Source organism: Dermatophagoides farinae, chromosome 1, assembly GCF_024713945.1.
Source record: "Dermatophagoides farinae isolate YC_2012a chromosome 1, ASM2471394v1, whole genome shotgun sequence".
NCBI lineage: Eukaryota > Metazoa > Arthropoda > Arachnida > Sarcoptiformes > Pyroglyphidae > Dermatophagoides > Dermatophagoides farinae.
This window is the reverse complement of record NC_134677.1, coordinates 2,330,583-2,353,825: the sequence shown is the minus strand read 5'-3', so window position 1 is coordinate 2,353,825 and position 23,243 is coordinate 2,330,583. Positions and strand designations below refer to the sequence as shown.

Below are 23,243 nucleotides of genomic sequence, written 5' to 3'. Positions count from 1 at the left end.
AATCGAATACATAAATTATCATCCATTATTCATTTATTTATTCATTCATTCATTCATCCAATTTATTTAAAATAATTCAAAATTGTTTTTTTTTTTGTTGCATCATCACCATCATGATATTTTACCTGACCTCATCAATGATCATCTTCGATAATATGAACACATCATTATCATCATTTTTTCCATTGATTAATAATTGTATATACCATTTAATATATACAGGTATGTGGAATTATTTGTTCCACATGGCTGCTATTGATGTAAAGTTCATCCAAAGTAAAAACGATCATTATTATCATCAACTGTCAATCGATTAATGGAAAAACCGATTTCTCTGTTGTTGTTGTTATTGGACAAGAATTGTTAAAACCGTCAAATGTGTGCATACAAACAGATGATAATGATAATTAAACTGTGCCATAATAATACAATAACAACAAAAACAACAGAAAACAATTTGAAAAATTCCAAACAAAAGAATGTATAAATCAAACAATAACACATATGCAAAGAAAAAAAAAACAGAGAAAAAACCGGAAACACACACCATAGATTTAGCCAGGATTTCAAACAAGACAATAGTATAGATATTTAATTGAATTATATTCATTCCATAAAAAAAATCATATCAAATTCGAATCTTTTTTCTTTTGCCATGACCATCACGTGTGAGCATGTTCTTTTGTTTTTATTGTTGGAATTCATAATTATAGATTTGGAAAAATACCATCAATAGCTGAATATCAATTGATGAACAACAACAGCCAAAAAAAAACGTATATTGCAAACACAAAAGTTTGATTAGATTCCAATGTCGAACTGACAATTATAATCGAATCAAAATTGACAATTGTCAAGTGCAAGGATCTTATTATTTTTATTATTATAAATTACAATGAAAGAACGAATGTTGATCATCATCATCACCATCATCATTGTGATTGTAATAAAAGATTTCAATGTCAAGGATTAGAAACAAAAAAAAACATATTTTAAAACCCAATACGACGTTTAATTTGAATAATAATAATTTCCATTAAAATCATTAAGATGGATAGTTTGATTAATCATCAATTTCATTATAATGATGATGATCATGAAGACAAAACATGGAAAAATCTTTTTTTTTCAAAATTTTCAAGTATTGAATTCATAATTCATATATAAAACCATCTTCAAGTACACCTATAAAGCATCACATTGAAAAAAAAGATGGATCATTATCACGCAATCATCACGAGGGAATCGCGATCACGGCAACAATAACAACGACAAAAACAACAAACCAATCATTAACACACACAAACACAGGAACGATTGATATTTTCTTTTCACATTTATCATTGACAATGACTTTGAAATATTTTAATTATTGTAAATGATGATGATGATGATTTCACTTTTTAAATCGACGACCAATAATAATTAAATGAATATTTCAACTGTGAATTTTTTCTTTTATTCTTTTTTATCATCATCTGGTTTTGATTGAAAAATGAAAGTTTTTATTCTTTCGGTTTCTTTTATTCAGTTTGATTGAATGGAAATGAAAAAAAAATTGGCGCATCAAAAAAACAGGTTTCACCCAAATGGAATTTAATATACAAAAAAAATGTTCATATGACATGATAAATAATAGAATAATATTGAATTGATCTGAAACAAAATGAAAAAAAAAGATTTTAATATTTAATAATAAAATTGATAATAAAAATCATACTGTTTTTTTAAAAAAAATGATGATGACGCAAATCAACGTTTTGTTTCGGTGGCCAATGGATTCTTCAATACCAAAATAACACTATCACCACGAAGAAACATTTTCGATATGAATCGATCTTTACTAACGGGTTTAGCTTTCTTTTTGCCTTTACCACTTTTCGGCACTTCGGTCCACATTTCTTTTACATTTTCGAGTACCATATTACAATGACGATCGAATGCTTTAACACGACCAAGTAATTTACGATTATTACGACAATTAATCAATACTTGTGTATTATTCTTCACAGATTGTGTCAAAACCGATAATGGACCAGTGTTGAATTCTTCTTCTTCAAGCTTTTGAAGCTCTTCTTGTGACATTTCACTTTTAGGTTTTTGTGGGGCAGCCATTATATTGTCGGATAGATTGACAAATTGTTATGATGCTAAAAAAAATCAAAACAAATTCTTCGAATTAAACGAATAACAAACACAAACAAATTTTTGTAAAATAACCGGCAACAAAAAACAAATGACAATGAATGAAAACAACGTGTTTACCATCAAGACACATACAATATGGCTCAAGAAGGCGTGGTCTATTCCCATTTTCAAAAAAATTCATCGAATATCGGTTCGCCATCTATTGCTGCAAATCGGAAACCTGAAGAGTAAAAATAGAAAGAAAATTCACAGTTTACTTTATTGCTAATAGATGTCACCAATGTAGATGAAAAAAAAAATAAAATCGATTCGAAATTCGATTAAAATTGTTATTAATATCAGCTGGAAATCCTGGTCATTCAGGTCTAAATCAGTTTAAAATTTCCTGGTAAATTCATCAGCAAAGGCGCTGTTGTTCAATTGTTTATTTTCCTGCATATAGTTCTCTACGCCAGAAAAAATTTTATGTCCAACCCGATAGTATCATACCATGAGGAGACAATCCAAAAAACGAATATAATTTCGTCCGATTTTATTCAAACTAAAAACTATATATATCTTCAACATATATAAATTGTAAGTATAGGTAAGTACCATATATAGTGACCAAACAACTCTTCTTTGGCGACAAAATAAAACTCGCCCTTTCGTATTTTATTATTATGATGATGATGATTATATTTCATATATTTATTTTCATGTTGTCCATGCATGGGCAGACATGTGAATTATCATCATCTTTTTTAAGAGGAATGAAGTACATTTTCCGAAAAACTCTCTTATCACTTCAATATTATATTGGACGACATTACTCAGACTGTTTTTGTTGTAGTTGTTCCATCAACAGTATATCTCCTACTATATGTTTGATTATCTTTTTTATATTTATTTATTCGTTAATTAGTGGCAGGTAAAGGCGAAAAAGAGTATAGAGAAATTTCGTCGTCGTCGTCATCGGTAACTCACTCAGGTCATCACCATGTTTTATTTCAACAAAGAAATACACTGATGATTCTCATTTTCTTATTTTGAAAAAAATATAAATTGGAGATATCCATTGTTTTCTGTTGTTGTCATTCAGTGGACAATATATACCATCTTCATGGTTGGGCAGGTAAGTTGTTTTTTTTTCAAAAGCATGTTGTGTATGCGAATGTCCAATGACCATCGTTATGTAAAAAAAAGATGGAAAGAATGGGCGTCATGAATGTTCGTTCATATTGACTACGAATATCCTGGTATAGTGCGAAAAATCTTAAAATATCTGAAAATTTCTTAAATTTTCTTAATCTGAAAACTGGCTTAATCATATTTTTCTTTTGTTATAGAAAAAAAATTTTTATTGTAAACACTGTGTAAGAAATAAGAAAATTTTTCAACAACCTTATCTGTGATAAAATATTTATATATATATATAGATCACCGGATCATCGTTGCAATAACTAATCAATCGAATCAATGAAAATAATGTATGTTGTGTTTGTGTCCAAAATCATTTATTGTTGTTCAAATTATATTATGATAATTATTATAATCAAACGAAACACTATATTGTTGTTGTTGTTGTTGTTGTAAATATAAGATTATATCATTGCATAATGATAATAAAAGAGTTTCTTACTAGTTTGCTCTCTTTTGTTATTGTTGTTGTTGTTGTTCTTCTTTTCTGATCAATTTCTTTATGACCTGTTTCGGTTGGTCCGTCAATTGATGATTGCAATGATGACAACTGATAATGGTGCCCGAACTGAATGACAAAAAAAATTGTTCATTTTAATTGACGATATATTGTCATCATCATCAAGAGAGTTAAGAGTTGTTTTGGTTCCATGTTCCATCGTCGTTGTCAATTGACTTAAGTCATCTTTGAAATGATCATTGTGTAAGGAATGGAAAAAAAAGAAAATAAATAATGTCCCTAAACATATATTTTTCGACATGTGACACGCTCGGATAGATTGAACACTATGGGTCAACTGGGTTGTTGTTGTTGCTGCTGCTGTTTCTTTTCAAATACACCTTATTGGAGTAAAAAAAATAAATCTTTTTTTTTCGCCAAAGTTGTTGTTGTCGTCGTTTGAAAAAAAAATTGTCGCACACAAAATTTTTCAAGTGAAATCAAGTGCGACAAATTTTTTTTTTTGCTTTTTGATTTCTTTTATCGTCAAATCCGAATGTTGATTTGAGAATCGAATATGGTGTGAATGCGGAACTGAATTTATTTATTTTTTGATTAATAATTTTCCCGCATTGGTGATATCGCTGGTTTTTGTTGTTGTTGTTATTGTCGTTAAAGTATATTTGAGATAGCTAACACATCATGACTCTTGTTGGCACGATTATTACCGATTTTTTTTCTTGACATGAAATTGAGAATTTGTTTGTTGGATCGACATTTTGATTATTTTCCGGATTCGGATACTTTTGATTTTTTCACATATAAAAGAAATTAATTTCAATTTCAGATCTGAAATTGGCACACACACACACGCTTACTAGAAATGAATTTTCAAAAAAAAAATCCAATCAAAATGGCCAGATTTTGAAACATATGTGCCAAATACAAGTATTACTATTACGTGATCCATAATTTCTTGAATTTCAAATCAATTAATTCAAACTCATTTAGAATTCCGTTAGTAATTTCTTAATAATTATTTTATTATTAATGAAACCACATTGGATCGAAATTCATGTATGCATCATCACCATGAAGGCAGGCATCCGTTTTGTTTTTTGCATTTGCATGGACCATGTCTACAGATTTTGATTAGGTTTGATCAAATTCTTTTTTTTTCTTTTCTTTTCTTTTCTCTAGTTTCGTCATGTGTTTTATGTAATACATACCAAACCATCAAAAACATTTATATTGCTTAACAACAACGATATTGCAATATGTTTCCTTTTATTTCATTCATTCGAGAATATTGTCGCTTCTGTATGGGGTTTATGCCTGTGTGTGTGTGTAAGATTTCCACGTTGGCACATACACGTTACAAATTTGCATAATAAATTATTATTAATTACAATTTATTGCAATTAATCTCCATATATCGAAGAAATAGAACAAGTATAGAATCGACCGATATAAAAACAGTGGGTCTCTTTGCATATCATTTCTCTTTCGGGCACCATCGTCATCGTCATCATCGTCATCATTAAATAAGAATGCGTTGGCGTTATTACTTTTCATCATATATGAATAAAGAGAAAAAAAAATTTTTTGAACTACCACTACAAGAATAAACTTTTCATGGAAAAAAAACTTTTCATCATCATTTTTTTCAATCTTTTTCGTCGTTGTTTTTGTTGAAAATTATATAAAAATCTATAATCTAATTTGGACATTTGATATTGACAATTTTTTGTCATTCATTTTTTCGCTCTCATTGCATTCAATTTTTGTTGTTGTTGTTGCTTTCTCAAATGATTGTTTTTCTTTTCACTTTTATTTTCTATGATGTAACTTGTGCATAATTTATTTTTTTTTGTTTTTGTTTCTTGATGCCAAACAATTAAAATCACATTTAATTATTATAATGATGATGATAATCATAATAATAATAATAAAAAAGTACAATCGATGCTAACATTTGCAAACGAAAAAAAAATAAAATTCAAGTATTCAGTTTCATTCAAGAGAATTCTATATATGTGTGTGGAAAAATAATATCAAAATTCATGGATTACCACCAGCCATATTTATTCTGGCTTATTGTTACTTATTTTAAGCCATCATTTCTGTTGTTGTTTGGCTCATATATGAGTTTCGAAACTTTATCGTTTAGGAAAAGCTTCTCGAATTTTTTTTTTTTTTTTTTTTTGAAGAAATTGACTGAGTGATTGAAGGTGATTTTCAAAGTTTTTGTTTTTTTTTTTTTTTTTGTTTTGCGAATGATGTTTTGATAAACCTAGAATTTATCGAATTAATAATAAACAAACACCATTTGAATGAATGAATATCATATAATCCATTAATTCATTGGAATGTAATTCAAAAATTTTTTGAATTGAGCAAAGCAAAAAAAACCAACACACATTGTGCATGTGCATGTGTGTCCATCCCGAGTATTAAGACGCGTGGGTGTATGTTGATGATGATCATTCTTTGGCTGTCCAAAAAAAAAATCCTATTTTTTTAATGTGTGGCTATCATCATCATCATCATCATAATGTCCATTCGATGAAATGATTGAAGACAATGAATGTGAATTCAATACACACACACACACAAACACATAATCATCATATGTGAATGACTTGAATATCATCATCATCATAATAAAATATTAGATGAATAATGACGCCTTTTTCATAATAATAATTTTTCAAAACTAAAACCTTAAAGCCTTCCTGTCACATTTATTCTCTCTCTCTCTCTCATTGTGTGTATGTGAATGTTTGTTTTTTTTTGCTTTGCTCAATAAGAAGGTTTGATGCTGTTTGCTATTTGATACGTTTTTTTTCGTAAAAAAAAACAGGCAGATAAACAAACAGGAATGAGAAAAAAATGGACATAAAATGGATTCAAATATTCGATTAAATTTAACGTTTGATGATGATGATGATGATGATGATAATAATAACAAAAGCAAAATTAATCTGACCCTGATGATGGACGGACGGTGATGATATGACCGACCGCATGTGGTGGTCATCATCATCATCATTCATCATTCTTTCATTCATTCATTGTGAGGCATCATTTTTTTTTGGGCAGAAAAAAAATAGAAAATTTCGGGCGTCGTACCAATGTTTTTTCGTTGTTGTTGTTGTTGTTGTTGGTTGGTTAGTTGCAAGAAACTGTAATAATAATAAGATCGACCGGTATTGCACAAACACACACACAAAAAAAAGATTGTGTTTTGGCTTCTTCTTTGTCGATGGATGAAGAATTTCCATAAACAACAACAACATCAAAAAAAAAAAAATTGAATGAATGAATTTCATGAAAAGAAAGTCCGGCAAATGGTTTTTTTTGTTTGTTTGTTTGTTCAAAAAATATTCTCCTGTTGTTGAAATGAAATGTAAAAAAAACGAAATTGTCCGACACCACCTAGCTTGAATCATTGGTTTTGTGATGAGTTGAAGCGGCACTCTAATCATCATCATCGAATGTTTACGTTCTCTTGTATTCAAATCACATCCACATTCAAAATATCTATTTCAATCATGAAGGATTTTTTTTTGATTTTCTTTCAATTTCGCCTATTTTTTCATGTTTGTTTGTTTATGTTTATGTTATGATTATCTTATTGAAATGTTTTCGTTTCGTTTTCTGTTCGTGTGTTTGTGTGTGTGTGTGTGTGTGTGAATGACAACAAAATAATGATAGTGTGTTATTTGGCCATCATCATCATCATTATCATCATTGGTCATATTAAAAAAACTTGGCCCTTTTTTAAAATAAATAGAAATTCAATAATCAATTTTTGAATATTTTAACCCCAAACTTTTTTTTTCTCGACCTATTTGATGAATATGTTGGTGGTGGTGGTGGTGGAAATGATTTTTTTTTTGGTTAACCCCATGAAGCTGTGAAATATCGTGGGCGTAATTTTTATTTTCATGATGATGATGATGATTTTCACTTGTCATTATTCATTATATTATTCTTATTTGAATAAATTTTATGAACTAACAACAAACCTAAACTGGCAAATATCAATTTCAATTCATTTATAACTGTAAATTTTTTGATCCAATCAAATTGTCCTAGTCTGAAAAAAGTAGCTTTAGCTTTGAATTTGGAATGATGAAAAAAAAAATTAATCGATCCAAATTGAAATTGGTTTTTTATTATTATTTTGATTTTCTCTCCACCAAATAATTGTCACGGTTGTGGTTGACATTTTTCTCTCTCTATCCATTATTTTTAATATGCTTTCAATCATCATACACACACACATATATATAAATGTTCAATCAATTTGATTATTGACAAATATAAGTGATGATGATGATTGAAACGGTCATTATTTATTATTAGAAGTCAAAAAAAAATCAGGTTTTCCAAATGATATAGAAATGATAAAATTCATTCAGCCATATTGATCCAAAAATATTCTCATCGACATCGATTATGATGATGATGATGATGATGACAATTACTAGCTCAAGTTGATGATGATGACAACTATTACCACACTCTCTAACACTTTACCACTATCAAATCATTATTACTATCAATAGTTATTCTTCGATCAATGACCTAATGAAATCATTGTGTGTCCCCTTCTTCCCATCATTGTTGTCGTTGTTGTTGTCATCGTCAATCAACAATCTCTAGAACTCCAAGTCAACTCTATCTATCTATCAATTATGTCTCATTCTGGATTATGTCGATCAAAAACAAAAATTAACCCATATCGCCCAATCACCAATGTGAGCAATTTTCTTTTTTTTCTTGATTTTGTTTCGATTTTCTCAGTCCATACCATTTTTGAGACTAGTGAAAAAAAAATGAAAGAGAGACTACATCATCAAATCTATGCAATCATTTCATGGTTGAATAGATTGGACGTCAAAACACAAACACACACACATATATATTATTATGATTCAAATAGTTAATCGGCTTTTGATATGGCCAAAAAAAAAACAAAACAAAAAAGGGTTAATCGATGATCGAAAGGCTAATATCAGATTAGAAAAAAAATATGAATTTCATTGATGATGAATGAATGAAAATCATTGACCCGGACATCATCATTATCATCAAGTCTAAGACTTTGATTTCAATAATTTTACAATGTCAAATTTAAGCTGCTCCTATTATGATGATGATGATGATGATGAACACTGCTGGACACAAAACAACTTCATATTGTTCATGAAATTGAATTTAAATTATAATGATAATGTTTAAATTTAAATTTCAGCAACACTACTTATACATATATCAAAATAGCACCACACCCAAATGAATAATGTTCGTTTTTTTTTCTTCTTGGACATTAACGACAAGAATTTTGAATTGAATTTTAAAATAAAATATTCCGGAAGTATTGCAGAATTCTCAACAAATCGATTGAATTTTTTTTCATTGATTTCGAGGTTAAAAAATCATTTATTCTATGGTTAATAAGAAAAGATATAAAAAAGTAAAGTTCTTTGTTGTTGTTGTTTTAGTGTTCAATGAAATAGATCATGTGTAGAATAGAAAAATAGACAAACGAACACGACTGGAAATTGTTATTCGACCAACCAAACGACAAACATATGAATCAATGAACGATGGATGGACGATGAAATGAATAGGAAAAAAAATACATTTGGACGAAAACAACAATGTTTGCTCGACCGAATCAAGTTGGTGAAAAAAAAAAATTTTTTTTTATCTATTTTCTATTTTAGAATAAGATGGACGATGAACGAACAAAGCAATTATCATCATCATCATCATCATGAACAACGACAATGACAACATTTTTTTTTCTTCTTTGAAAATGATATAACCTTTAGCTATATTTTACTCATAATATTGCTCTTGGCCACCACCATTGGACAAACACACATAAATCATTAGAATAAAAATCTTCTTTCAATGATCATCATCGATATCATCATCATCATCAAAAATTGGCTCCCTATGTTTTTGTGTGTGTCTTATGATGATGATGATGATCATTTCTGAAACAATAATCTTTTTCTTCTATTTTTTTTTCTTTCAGTTCAATTTGATTCTCTCTATTTTTTTTTTTTTTTTGTTTCTCATTCACAAGTAATATTAGTGTGTGTGTGTGTGTGTTTGGCGCCAAACTATTCGGTCAATAATGATAATAATCAATGAATGACTGAGTGAGAGAGAAAGAGAAAGAGAGCGTTTGAAATACGGAAATGGTCGACATGGCAACTTTGAATGAACTTTATCCTTTATTTTTTTTCTAAAATTCAATTCAAACATTTATTCACCATGCATGAACCATCAACATCATCATCATCATTGACTGATGACATTTTTTTTTGTCTCTCTCTCTCTTTTCCATCATCATCATTATTATCATTCATCGTCCATTAGTTTTTTGAGTATTATTATAACAAGAATACAAACACACCATCATTCAATCGTTTTTAGTAATAATAATATTATAATATGACAAAAACAAAAATCATATGGCAAGAGAGAGAGAGAGAGAAAGAAAGAGAGAGAAACAAAAAAAGATTATTGTGACAATCATCAATAATGGCGTCGTCGACCTGTTTGTTGTGTGTGTGTGTGTGATTTACCTGTTGGCCATTAAAAAATCGCCAATTTGTCGTTCGTCACTTTTGTGTGTGTGTGTGTGTGACCGATTTTTTTTAATGATCCAAGCAAGGATTTTTTTTTACAACCTGTCCTGTTACAAATTTGAATTGATTTTTGTTTATGTCGAAGAAAGAAGAAAAAGAAAAAAAAATTATCATTGTTTCCATTATGTCACCGACACACACACAAACACAGTACACAGATTTAAATCTGAAGATGATCAAAGAATAAGGACAATGAATACTGCTTTCTTCTTCTTCTTCTTCTTCTGTTGTCAGCTGTTGACAGTCGAAAAAACAGATGGAAATAAATTCAAATTTTCTTACAAAAATATCTCACAAAGTATCGTCATGGTTGAATCATTCTAATTGATGATGATGATGATTTAAAGAATGGTGATTTTTTTTCGCCTTCCAACCAACCATAGATCCATTCATTCATCCGGCCAGTATTTATATGATGATGACGATGATGATGAGGTGGTGGTGATAGGGCAAAAAAGAAACAAAAATTCAAAAATTTTACGTAAGAAATTGAGCTAATTATTTTTGTTGTTGTTGTTTCTGCCTTGTTTTAATGGTAAATTTTCTTACTTTGGCTCGTGCCAACCATTTTCAATTATTCATCTTTATTACAATTATTATCATCATCATCATCATCATTATCATTATAGTCGCCGTCGTCGTCCGATGAAAATTTTCGAAATAAATTGTTGAATTTATAATCAAAAAAAAAAAAATGTAAATTGAGAATAAAGAATATCATCATCCCAAAAAGTATTATTTTTCCAAAAAAAAAACAAGAAACGAAGGACATGCGTTTGACACACGACATTCACATACGATGATCTAATTGTAATAATATGAAAACAGCAACAATTATTATGAAAAAATCATTCATTTCACCCAAAAAAAAAATAATAATGTGACCAATGATGATGATTATCATGATGATAAATACAATTAGTTTCCACTTGACCGAAGGTTCTTGCTTTGTTGACCTTTGTCTCTGAGCAACAAGTAGTTGTCAACTCTCTGTAGTTTGTTCATATTTTTTTCTTCTTTCGATAATTATTATATTTTTTTATTATTATTATTATATCACTATTCCGGATTTATTCATCCATCCAGTGTTACTTATTATTGTCTTACATTGTTTTTGACTAATTATTATTTGTCTCTCTCTCTCTGATGATGTCAATATCTGTTTTGAAATCCTTACATTGCATGGATTGTCCAATTAAATCTATCTGTCCATGCATATGATATGATTCGATGAATTTTATAGGATTTTTTTGTTTTGTATTTCGTTGTCTTTCTGGTTGTGAATTATCTTCAATTTTGCAATCAATTAGAAAATTCATATCCTGGATTTGTCAGTAAAAAATTGTGAATTATCTTTATTTGACATATCAACAGCAATAAAACAAGCAATAATGATGATGGTCATGTCAATTGGTCAGCCGAGAAAATTGGATTTTTTTTTTTTTTTTTTGAATGAATTCAAACAATTTCAATTTTCTCATGCAAAACCAAAACAAAACAAAAATCGATGAGAAAAATCAATTTACGCATTGCACACACACAAACATCTTTTGAATGAAAATGTTCACTGGATCGAAACTATTATTATTACTACTACTACGACTATTGATATTATGTGAATTATTTTTTTCTTTTCTTTTTTCTAAGACGGAAATGAAAAAATAAAAAATAAAAATAAGTGAAAGTTTGCGACAGTTCATCATCGTCATCATCGTCATCATCATCATCAACATTCATAGTGAAAAGAATCGGACTACTACTGCTACTACTCAAGGTCAGGGACTTTGGACATTCAACATACAGATTTTTTAGATTAGAATTCTTCACGAATGATGGCTCTTGATGGTCACGAATAATTTCAATGTATAAATAAGAAAAGAAAAACAACAACTAGCATATGGTCAATGACAACAGCATAGATACATCAGCTATATGATGATGTGATGACGGTCACACTCGACAAAATCTATTTAACATCCGGCGAAATATCGTTCATGTTTACTAGTGTTGTTGTTGTCCATGTAATTACCATTTAGATCTTTTATTTTCTTTCATCTATTTTTTATATCTATTAAAGAATACAGATATCAAAATGAAAAAATGGTGCAATAAGGGGATATAGACACACACATACACACACACACATAACAATAAATAAGTCACACGGTCGATATTGGTCTCGAGATTTGACATCAAGAAAGACAGATAGAGTGAGAGAGAGAAAGAACAATTTCTGGATTGATTATATTTGTGTGTGTGTGTGTGTGTGTGTGTGTATGGTGACATGAATGAATATTATTTTTCTTTGAATGAAAAAAAAAGTAAATTTGTGATCATCGGGCGTCATCATCATCGTAATACTACCGTTGACAATATTTATGTCATTAAATTTAATGTTGAAAAAATACAATTCAATACACCGTACAAATACAACAACAAGGCAGACAATTGAATTGATTTTTGATTTCAACTTTCTGCAATTGCTGCTGCTGTTGTTGTTGTTGTTGTTGTTGTTGTTGAACAATACCATAAAGTACAAACATTGAGTTCATTTCATTTTTATTTTTTCACACTGATTTCAATCAATATCGAATCCGATGACGAAAAAGAAGAGGAAAGTCTTTCCACTTTGATGATGATGATCGATTTTTTTTTGTCAAAAAGGAAGACATTTTTTTCCTTTTGCCTAAAAAAATTGTACTATTGTTGGTCCTAATTTATTATTGTCTAATAATTTAAAAATTGAAAATCCTAAATTAAATTCCTGGAAAAAAAGCAAAATTTTTTTCTCCTAGGCCCATCGGTAGATGGCGCTATTTATGAATTTCAAAATAAAAATTCATTTTTCGCGAAAATTATCGTGAACCGTACAGCGGCCGATCGGGAAAAATCCAAAATCGATATCGATTAGAATTTACTTATTTTTTTTCTGTAACCAGGAAAAAAAGTTGACCTGAACTTTTTTTTCGTTTTGTTTTTTTTTTCGCTTTTGGTGTTGGTCTTTTTTTTTCTCAAATAAACTTTGATGATTCCTGGTATATAAAAAGAATCTGTCAAAACCAAAAAAAAAAAAAAACGAATAGGAAAAGGAATGAAAGACAAAAACAACAACAACAAAGAATAAAAAATATTCGAAACTTTTTATTTTTCATCGTTATCATTCTTGATTCGGATTTTTTTTTCTTCAAATTTGTCAAAGTCATATTGTATGGCTAAAAAAAAAATTGTATTGCGTGTCACTAACGATGACGACCACGATACCTGACGATGATGATGATGATGACAATTCCTTCATGAGTGTATTGTATATATATTTTCAAACAACAACAAAAAAAAGCGAAGAAAATTTTTTTTTCGCTTTTTTTTGGTTGCATTTTCCATTGTTTGTTTGTTGTTTCAGGTAACTAACTTTTGGTCGATAATAAAAATAATCGTCATGAATTTATTTCAGTTCCATTTTCCATAGTTTTCTTTTCAGTCCATTTCTATTTTAACTCAATTTTCCAATTTTTTTTTCACCCTATTTCATTGTTCCAGTTTTCTTTTTCATTTTTTTTTTTTTTTTTTTTTTTGGTTCAAATTAATGGGTAAATGTTTTTTTTGGCGTGCCATTCCTTTTCTCATTCATTCATTCATTCATTCATTACATTTGTCACACAATTTCATTTCGGTCAATTCGGTCATTCAATAGTTTGTACGATTCTATATATATTATTAGAATCAAAGAAAACACCACATACCACGATCACAAAATATATTGATCCAATAATATAAGGTCGATCGAATCGAATCGATGATGATGATGATTATGGATGAAAATCTAAACGAAAAACACGCAAACAATGTTCTATAGAAACATTGTCCATCATGGTTACAAACAGTGTCAATTTTTTTTTATACTCGATCAACGGGTATAGCGTCCGAAATAACTTATTGTTGTATAAAGGTAATAATTGTACTACTGTCAACATATCTACAGTGGTTGTTTGTGTGTTGGTTTCGATGGACACACACACACACACACTAAGTCCGTCGATATATCCAGATACTATTTCCCGCCTGTTTCCAGTTTTTTTCCCTATGATATACGACGCCTCGATATATTTCAAGTTTTTTTTTCTCTCTCTTTTTATTCTCCGAAAACAAACTCTAAACTCTTCACGCACACTCGAATGGACATTTTTTTAGTATGCAAGAGATAGTGCCCACTATGATGATATATAACATACACATTCGTTATATATATGGCAACAAAAAAAAATACTATTGACCACACAAAAAAACTCGCCACTGACCACTCCTTTCAATTATATTATTATTTTAAAAAAAGGTAGAAACTTCCCCGAAAAAAAATCACGTTTGTGTTTATTGTCCGGTTAGCTATATAAATATATGATATTAGTGAATGTGATGGACAGTGGCTAGTTCAAAGCGTTATTGCGTAGGCGGTATTATGAAAAAAAGAAAAATTTTTCGCTTTTTTCATATCAAAATCAAATTTGATTGGTTTATACCAACAGTTATAATATGTATGAACCGTTATTTAAAGTTTCAATCAGTAAGAAAAAAAAACAAACTTTAATGATAGTAATATTTTGGGCCGCTACTTTTATGATACAACAAATCAGATCACCTTATTGTAGTTTATTTATTACTTACCCGACATACACACTCACACACATAAATTCATTGTTTGGTCATGATGATGATGATGATCACACATTTGTTCCACACACACACACACACATGTCCACCAACATATCACATCCATTTTCAAACAACGACAAATGAATGAAAAAAAAGAAAACCATAGTCACGTCATTTGAATTGATGGAGAAAATGATGAAAAAATATGGACCTTTTGTTCATTGCATCTCTCCCCTGTTCAATTCATTCATAGGGTCCATCTGTTCATTCATCCATCCATCCATCTATCCATCCATCCATTGGAAATAATATTGATCACCATTAAAACCAACTCAAGGAAGTAAAAAAAAAAGTTCCATAAAATAGGTGAGGCATTTTTTTTTGTTGTTTCCTAAATATATTTGCAATGGTTACCTTTCGTCGTGCTCGTCAATATTACATCCTTGGTATATTGTCCACGCCTTTTTTGTTTGGTTTCTGTTGGCTAGCATCCATCTATCTCAACCGTAGGGACAGCAGCAGAAGCAGCAGTAACGGACAAAACAAACGGTCCATTCAAAATTACATTTTGGATGGATGTCGAGGGTCCGAGCCAGAAACGATATGTTTGAAACGTGAGAAAATACTTTTTTCTTCTTCTTCTTCATTTGTCAACCATTTTTTTTTCTTTTTGATTTTACCCTCAGTTTATATTCAATTCACATATTGATTCAAACGATGTTTCAAATAGAGAAAAGAAATCCCTGTTTTACTTTATATATTTTGTTGACCATCATCAATTTATATATCCGAATATTGTGCGGGTAGATTTTTTGTTGCTGATGTTGTTGTTGTTGGATAACCTTGATATTGATGATGATGTTTGGAACGAAGGCCACGGTCATTGCAATATATATATTGAATATAAAGTTGTGACCCATAGTGACCGTAAGCAAGGACACATTCAAATCGAGATTATTATACAATAGATTTTTGTTCCTTTCTAAAAGGTCAATGGTTAATGTCAAGGCAAAAAAAAAGAAAAGAAAAAAAATTGCAATTGATGATGATGATGATGTGAATATGGATGATGGAAAAAAGAAAAAAAAATCAAACAAACAGGTCATATATTGGGTCATTTATATCGATATTGACATGTCTATATAACGATATAGATTGCACAAACACACACACACAAGATATGCAAATTCAACCAACAAACCAAAAAAAAAAAAATAAATACAACAGGAAGTACTGATCTAAAGATTGGTCAAACCTTTATATCAAAAATATAGATTAACAGAAGTAAAAAAAAAGTCGAAAACAATAATGACCATCAGTATACACAAAACAAAACAAAAAACATTCAAATCAATTTAATCGATCCATATGGATATTTATCGTTAATAATTATTTAACAATGAAAAAAAAGGGCCCAATGATCTCATCATAATCATTATGTGACGTCAAAAAAAATCAGTAAAAAAAAGGGCTTCCTGTAGTAGTGGTAGTGGTCAATACAACACGCACACACACACACACTCACCAAACAATAGTGGCAATCGAATCAATGCATTTCAAAAAAAAAAAAAAAAAAAATTGGCTCTTGGCTCTCCTTGTGTATTTGATATATACAGAAGATATATGCATCCATACACACACACAAACAGATATATCTGAACCAAGCGGCGCTGCTTTCCCTCTTTCTCTTCTCTCTCTCACATTCTCTTTATTATTCAATGGACATGGTATCCTCGATTTCCATGTGTGCACATCGAAGCCGCTGCTGCTGCTGATGCTGCTGCCGACGACAACGACGATTGCGATGTTAACAGAGAGAGAGAGAACAGAAACAATTTTTTATTTTTATTTTATTTTAGCGATGGTTAGTTAAGTGTAGTCGTCGTCGTCGTCGTCGTATTATTCCATTTGATGATGCCCGTTCGTTATTATTGCATGTGTATGTTTTTTAGCAGGTTTTTTTTCAATATTTTAGTCTGCTTTTGATGTTACAACTGTTAAGACGTATAATTTGTTGTACGTGTGTATTTTGGTAGTGTATTGTCCGATTAACGGCAAATTGTTATCTATGATTCGGATATAGAAGAAGAATCATCGAATAAAATTAATTACTTCAGATATCATCATCATATCAATAATGTCTCTTCAGATCAATAGATGATTATTAATTCAACATCAAAGGGTTAAAATTTTGTGTACGGTGTTTTTTGTTTGTTTCGGTTTTGTTACCATTGTCATTTTTGTTGTTACATCATCGATCGATCAATTTTAATTGAAATCGATCATTGTTTATTGGACTTTTTTTTATATGTGTTTAAATAATGTTTGTGTGTGAGTGTTTTTTATGCAATTACATTTGGTCAATTACAACAATTAAAAAAAAAATGTCCAAAACATCCATTCATATATCTGAATGAATATGAATAAATAATTTTCAATAATTTTTAATAAATTGTTCGAATTTCGAACGTTTTCGAACGAATTGTGTCCACTCAGCCTCTCTCTCTCTCATACATTCATCCTCCTCTTCTTCTCTTTGTAGAAATAACGGAAATTCTTTTTTTTCAGAAATGAATTTATTTATCAATATTCATCTACATTTTGAACCATCTTGATTAATTTTTAAAAATTTTTTGTTTTTTTTTTGATAAAATAACACAAATGCCACAACATACACACACACACACAAACCATCAGTGACCAAATATATGAGTGGCTAATTCAAGCCACTAACTTTTATTTTTAATTTTGTCCATTTATAATCAATTTGTTGACCATGAATGGATGACCACCACCAGCATCGTCGCCGTCATCATCATCACACGCACATTAATAATATATATAAATGATCAACGATTTTCACACAAAATTTTTTTGTTTGTTTGTTTGTTCATCTCTTTAGTTTTTGGTCTTCATTTTGGTCTAATCATCATTATCTTCTCATTATTATAGTTTTTTGTTTGTGTTAAAATTCTATGTGAAAAAAAAATTCCCGATATTCGAAAACGAAATTATTATCATTTTTTTTTCTTTGGTCAAGAAAAGAAAAAAAATAACCGAAAATGTCTCGTCGTAAGCAAGAAAATCCTCAACCAAGAAAGCGTCTAGTCAATCGTAAGTAAATTTTTTTTTTTTGCTCTCTGGAAGTTTTTCACTTTTTCCATCTATTCACAAATACAACATTCTTCTTTTCCATCAATCAAAAAAAAAAAAAATTCTTTCCATCTTCGTTTGTTGAATGTTCTCTGTATTTTATTTGTTTGTTTGTTTGTCAATTATAATCATCATCAATATTTAATATGCGCCTGCGTTTTTTTCTGATTGTTTTGAAACAATCTTTTTTTTTCTTAACTCTCCTATAACATCGAAAAAAACTCTGTCTTGTCTATTTCAATCTATCCATCTATCTATAACTCCTTTGTCGTTTAACAATCCTTGTGTTTTCGTTACAGTTATTGTGTTTTGTAAAATAATCCATTCACATATCATACCAACAATCCGATTGGTCCGTTTGTTGTACCAACTGTTGCATTTAATTTCCATTTTTTTCCATTATTGAATTCAATTCCATCATTTACTCTTTTTGTTGTTGTTTGGTTTGCAGTAGCAGCAGCAGCAGCAGCATGTCGAGATAACATTCGAGTCGATTGAAGGCCATATACGAAAAATGGCCTATGGTTATTGTTGTTTTTTCATCTTATTTTTTTTTTTTTTTTTTTGGTTTAATGTCCGATCAGACATTGTATGAGTGAACCGCGCCCAACTTTCCTACACTCTGTACTCTTTGGCCCTTTTTTTGATTTGTTTTATCTTATAGAAATATTAAAAGAGTTGCCTGTTTTGTGTATACATTGGTAAAAATAGTAATAACAATGGTCCTAGGTCCAGGTGGTGGTTATTTCGGTCCTCCTTTTTTTTCGCTGGTAAAATCTGCTATCCTTTCCGGCCGTTTTATGTTTGGCCTATTTAGAGTCCTATGTGTATGTCATATCTGTGTGTGTGTGTGTGATTGATCTGAGATTGTTATTGTTATTGTTTGTCCTTTGGATCTCCTTGACCTTAGTCGGTCAAATTTTTCTTTACGTCATTGTCATTAGTTTATTTCTTTCTTTTTTTCTTTCCAATCTGATTTCCATCGTGTTTTCCATCATCATGCCAAGATTACAATATCGATGCCAAAATATGCAAACATATAAGCTTTAGAAAGTAAAGAAAAAGGGACCAACTTCAAGGCCACTGTCACTTTCTTTTGGCTACCATGACCACCATTGCACCTGATTGACCATCATGATCATCATGAACAACAACAACAACAGCAGACAGACAGCAGCCATGCTGTCGGTTGGCTATCGTTTTCGGTTTCCATACATAAATGTACGATCGAGGTCAGTGGACATGACCTTTGTCCTTCTATGGCCACCGTAAATAAGATTCAATATTATGTACATGGCTAATGGCTGACCACATATGGCACTTGTTGCTTGTACTCTGTAGTTTGACCGAGGCCGTTTTTTTTAATTTTTTTTTTCGTTGGAAAACAAAACGAAAAAATTTTTTTCACATCATCATCATCTTCATTGCCAAAATAGTCTGCTAGACGTCTTGCTAGTGACCAGAACGGTCAAAAGTCACATACATACAAACACAAATAGCTTATCTGTATAATAAATGCCGAAATGACTGGACTTTGATTCTGTCATCATAATGTGTGGATGATGAACATACAATGATGATGATGATTATGACATGGATGAACTAATAAAATGAAAGTGATTTTGTAATTCTTTGGCCAAATGAAATTGAGAGTTCACATTACATATAGTGTAAACACATATATAACGACAACTAGGTTAGCCGGTATCATCATTATCAACAACAACAACAATCAATTTCCATCTCAACTAAATGGGTCTAGTTTTTAAAGATTATTACGGTTCGTTGTCGTGATCTTTGGTCCGTTTATGTGTGTGTGTTCTCATTTCCAATTTCCGTGGAAAGCCAAACCTTACCTTATTCAATGAATTTGACCTGATTCAAAACAAAAATATTCAAAAATTTCTGTGTGTATGTACGATGTTCACATCTTGATTTAATATATTTGCATTCAATCTCATCGTTACTAATAGTACTCTACAGTACAGTACAATACTTATTACCTTGGCTCTTTACTTTTGAATTATAAGGACCTTATGTCTTTGGCTACTGATACAATTTTTTTCAATTCATATAAGCATCATATTTAAACTTGATATTGACAAAAAACGAAAAACGGATGTAAATTCATTGTCGGCTTTGATTTTTTTTTCTTATTTTGATCTGGTTTATTGATATAATATAAAACTCTTAACGTATTTATTATCATCATCATATATCAGCCTTCCTTTACAGAGAATGAAATATTTCTTCATTGATAATACCAGTACATTTGAATCAATGGTACATTGTAAAGAGAGTCATACCATAAACAGACCACTGGCATCCAAATAATATAAATGATCATAATCAAGCATCTAAAAAACGAGTGAAAAGTAAAAAAATTGCACGCATCTGTTCAATTTTTATTTTGTTTTTTCGTTTTCAACCATCTCAATGATTCGTTTTGCGTTTTTGTTGGTTGCTTGGTTGGTTGGTTGAATAGATGTTGGATTCACTGGTTTTTTCAGGTTTCATGTCAGAGTGCCGGCTATCCATTTTTCTCTCAATTTTCTAATGCTCTCTTATTGTTGATTGTCGATTGGCTGGCTGTCTTATACTTTGGACTTTGTTTTTTTTCTGTCCTTCTTTCTTTGTTTGCTTGTAACAAAAAAAAATTAATGATTTTTAATATGGAAACCAATTGAGAATGAAACAAACAAAGATTGAAATCTCTTGAAATTCAAGTTATATTTTCCCTCCATTTAATTAATATTTTTTTCTGGTTTTAACACAATATCCGCTATCATCATCATCATTATAAGGACAAATTCAGCCAATTTTTCTGGTTTTAACATCATCATAAAGTCCAGTCTTATTTTAACAAGTGCTATATCAGAAAAAAATAAATTTGACAATAGTCAGCGTATTGATTATTGATTCTTATCAAATGATTGATCGCCATTGTATATTTGTATTTTCATTGATAGATACGGATGCTGATGATGTCCTTTGATTTTTACTTTCATCATACATGCATACATACAAGTCGGTCATTCCAAATCGGCTATCAACATTCAAACAAAAATCTTATCATCGAGATTTTTTTTTCCTAAAAAAAATAAAAATTTTTCTGTTTTTTTTTTTTTTTTTTTTTTGCTATACAACAGCAGCATTTATTATATTGCTCAATTTAGCCTATCCGTTATTCATCATTCTCATCATTGCATTTTAGTTTTTAATTTACAAGAAAATAACAACAAAGAAAAGTCAAGATACCAGAAAGAGCGAGTATTAGAGAGATTGTGATGACGATGGCTTATTGATTTTATCTATCCACTAGATTCGAGGTTTTATATATATTTTCTTTAAAATCATCATAATCATCGTCATTGTTGTTGTTTTCTTTCCTTTCATCATCAGCAGCAAACACATAAACACACGAGCTTTTGCATTTTATTGATTGTCATTGATCGATCACGAGCTAGAAAAAAAATCAAAATCAATTGATCATTTATAATCGAAAAAAAAATTTTTTAATACACATTTAAAATGATGGACTCTGGTTTTTTTTTCTTTAAAAAAATACACTTTTAGAATCGTCATTATTATAGTGAAAATGTGGTAACCAGTCAAAAAAGGGCTATCATTACTCTATTTCCCTCTATTTCCCTCTCTCTATTTAGCTCTCTCTCTCTCTTTCTTTCTATATATTATCAAAATGGTGAAGCATTCACTTTGGATCGATGGCCAGTTGTTTATGTATGTATGTATGTGTGTGTGTGTGTGGGTGCGTTTGTACATTTGATCGGTAATGTTGATGATGATGGCGTTGTGCATGTCCCAATTGTTCCACAAATACACACATATAAACTAAACTAAACTCTCTATACACAAATCATTTCTGGACCATGATGATGGACTCGAATTGGAGTTCAATACGATTTTCATTATATAGATCATGTGAAAATGTGTTTGTGTGTGTGTGTGAGCAAAAAGTAAAACTCTTGCGCTTTACACAATTTGGCTTCGGTATATTTGCTATATTTGTTATAACAGAAAATGTGTACTTCCCCCACTTCCTTCGCCAAAGTATTTTATTTTTTTTAATTAAATCAAGCATTAGATGAGCTAAAAATCTAATGACTGACCAAACAAATACACACCGATAAATAACTCTTTGGCCTTGTATAACTTAAAATAATGACTGGTTATTATAATTTTTCAGGTGTGTTTTGATTTTTTTTTATTTTTTTTTACAATATAAACATTAAATGTCATGGTCATCATACATTGGTCCTAGCTTTTATTCTGTTGTGACTTGTCTGTCCACTTTGTCTAATTTATCTGTAAACACCTGTATTTGTTTGTGTGTGTGTGCCTCATTATTTTCACAATATAAATGACCAGTATAAAATAAACTTTCATTTTCTTACACCAATGTCCATTTGTGATTCATAATCTCTGCTGGACATCCATGGGTGGATGGAATTTTTACTTTTCAATGTTTATCAATGCCTTTTTTAGCATCATTTTATTTCTGATCTTGTCAATTATCGTTTTATGCCTATGGGCTAACGTGCTTGAATTTTTCGTTTTTATTTTCGCAAATTTTAAATTTCTAATAGATCAATGTTATCATAATGTGTGATGATCGTTTGTTTTCGTTAAGCGTCACTTATAATCTATGGTGAAAAAAAAATATTTTGCCAAAAAGATGTTGAAATGGTCGGTCAAAATGAACCAGATGTTTCATGGTGTTTTATAATGAACTTACAGAATGAAAAAAAAATTTGAATTTTGTTGTTTAGAGATGCCTCTTCATTCACACAAAATTCTTTCTCATTTGTTGTTGACCATATCGATGGTTGTTTTTTCATAATTTGACTTTGGACATTGAACTTTTTTCTCTTTGTTATCAGTCAAGCAAACATGAAAGCAGTCAGGCAATATGTTCTGGTGAAAATGAATCTCACGAAACCAAGTCATGTCCTGTATTTCCTGTGGGCTTGATTCATCATAAC

At 30.1% G+C, this 23,243-nt stretch overlaps 2 protein-coding genes across 2 annotated transcripts in view; one reads left to right on the top strand and one right to left on the bottom strand.

Annotated features, from left to right (window-relative positions):
• Positions 1–1,482: 1,482 nt before the first annotated feature.
• Positions 1,483–2,283, bottom strand: SmD2 (small ribonucleoprotein particle protein SmD2). Its single transcript, XM_047056282.2, has 2 exons — positions 1,721–2,283; positions 1,483–1,656 (listed from the first exon to the last, which is right to left on the bottom strand). The coding sequence occupies exon 1, from the start codon at positions 2,113–2,115 to the stop codon at positions 1,753–1,755; it is 363 nt and encodes a 120-aa protein (XP_046912238.1). The 5' UTR covers positions 2,116–2,283; the 3' UTR covers positions 1,483–1,656; positions 1,721–1,752.
• A 14,667-nt stretch (positions 2,284–16,950) lies between these two features.
• Positions 16,951–23,243, top strand: part of Cph (BCL11 transcription factor chronophage) — a 36,900-nt gene continuing 30,607 nt past the window's right edge. The window contains exon 1 of the mRNA XM_075735107.1: positions 16,951–18,201. Coding sequence (XP_075591222.1) covers positions 18,150–18,201 — 52 coding nt within the window. The 5' untranslated portion in view covers positions 16,951–18,149. The remainder of the gene's footprint in view (positions 18,202–23,243) is intronic.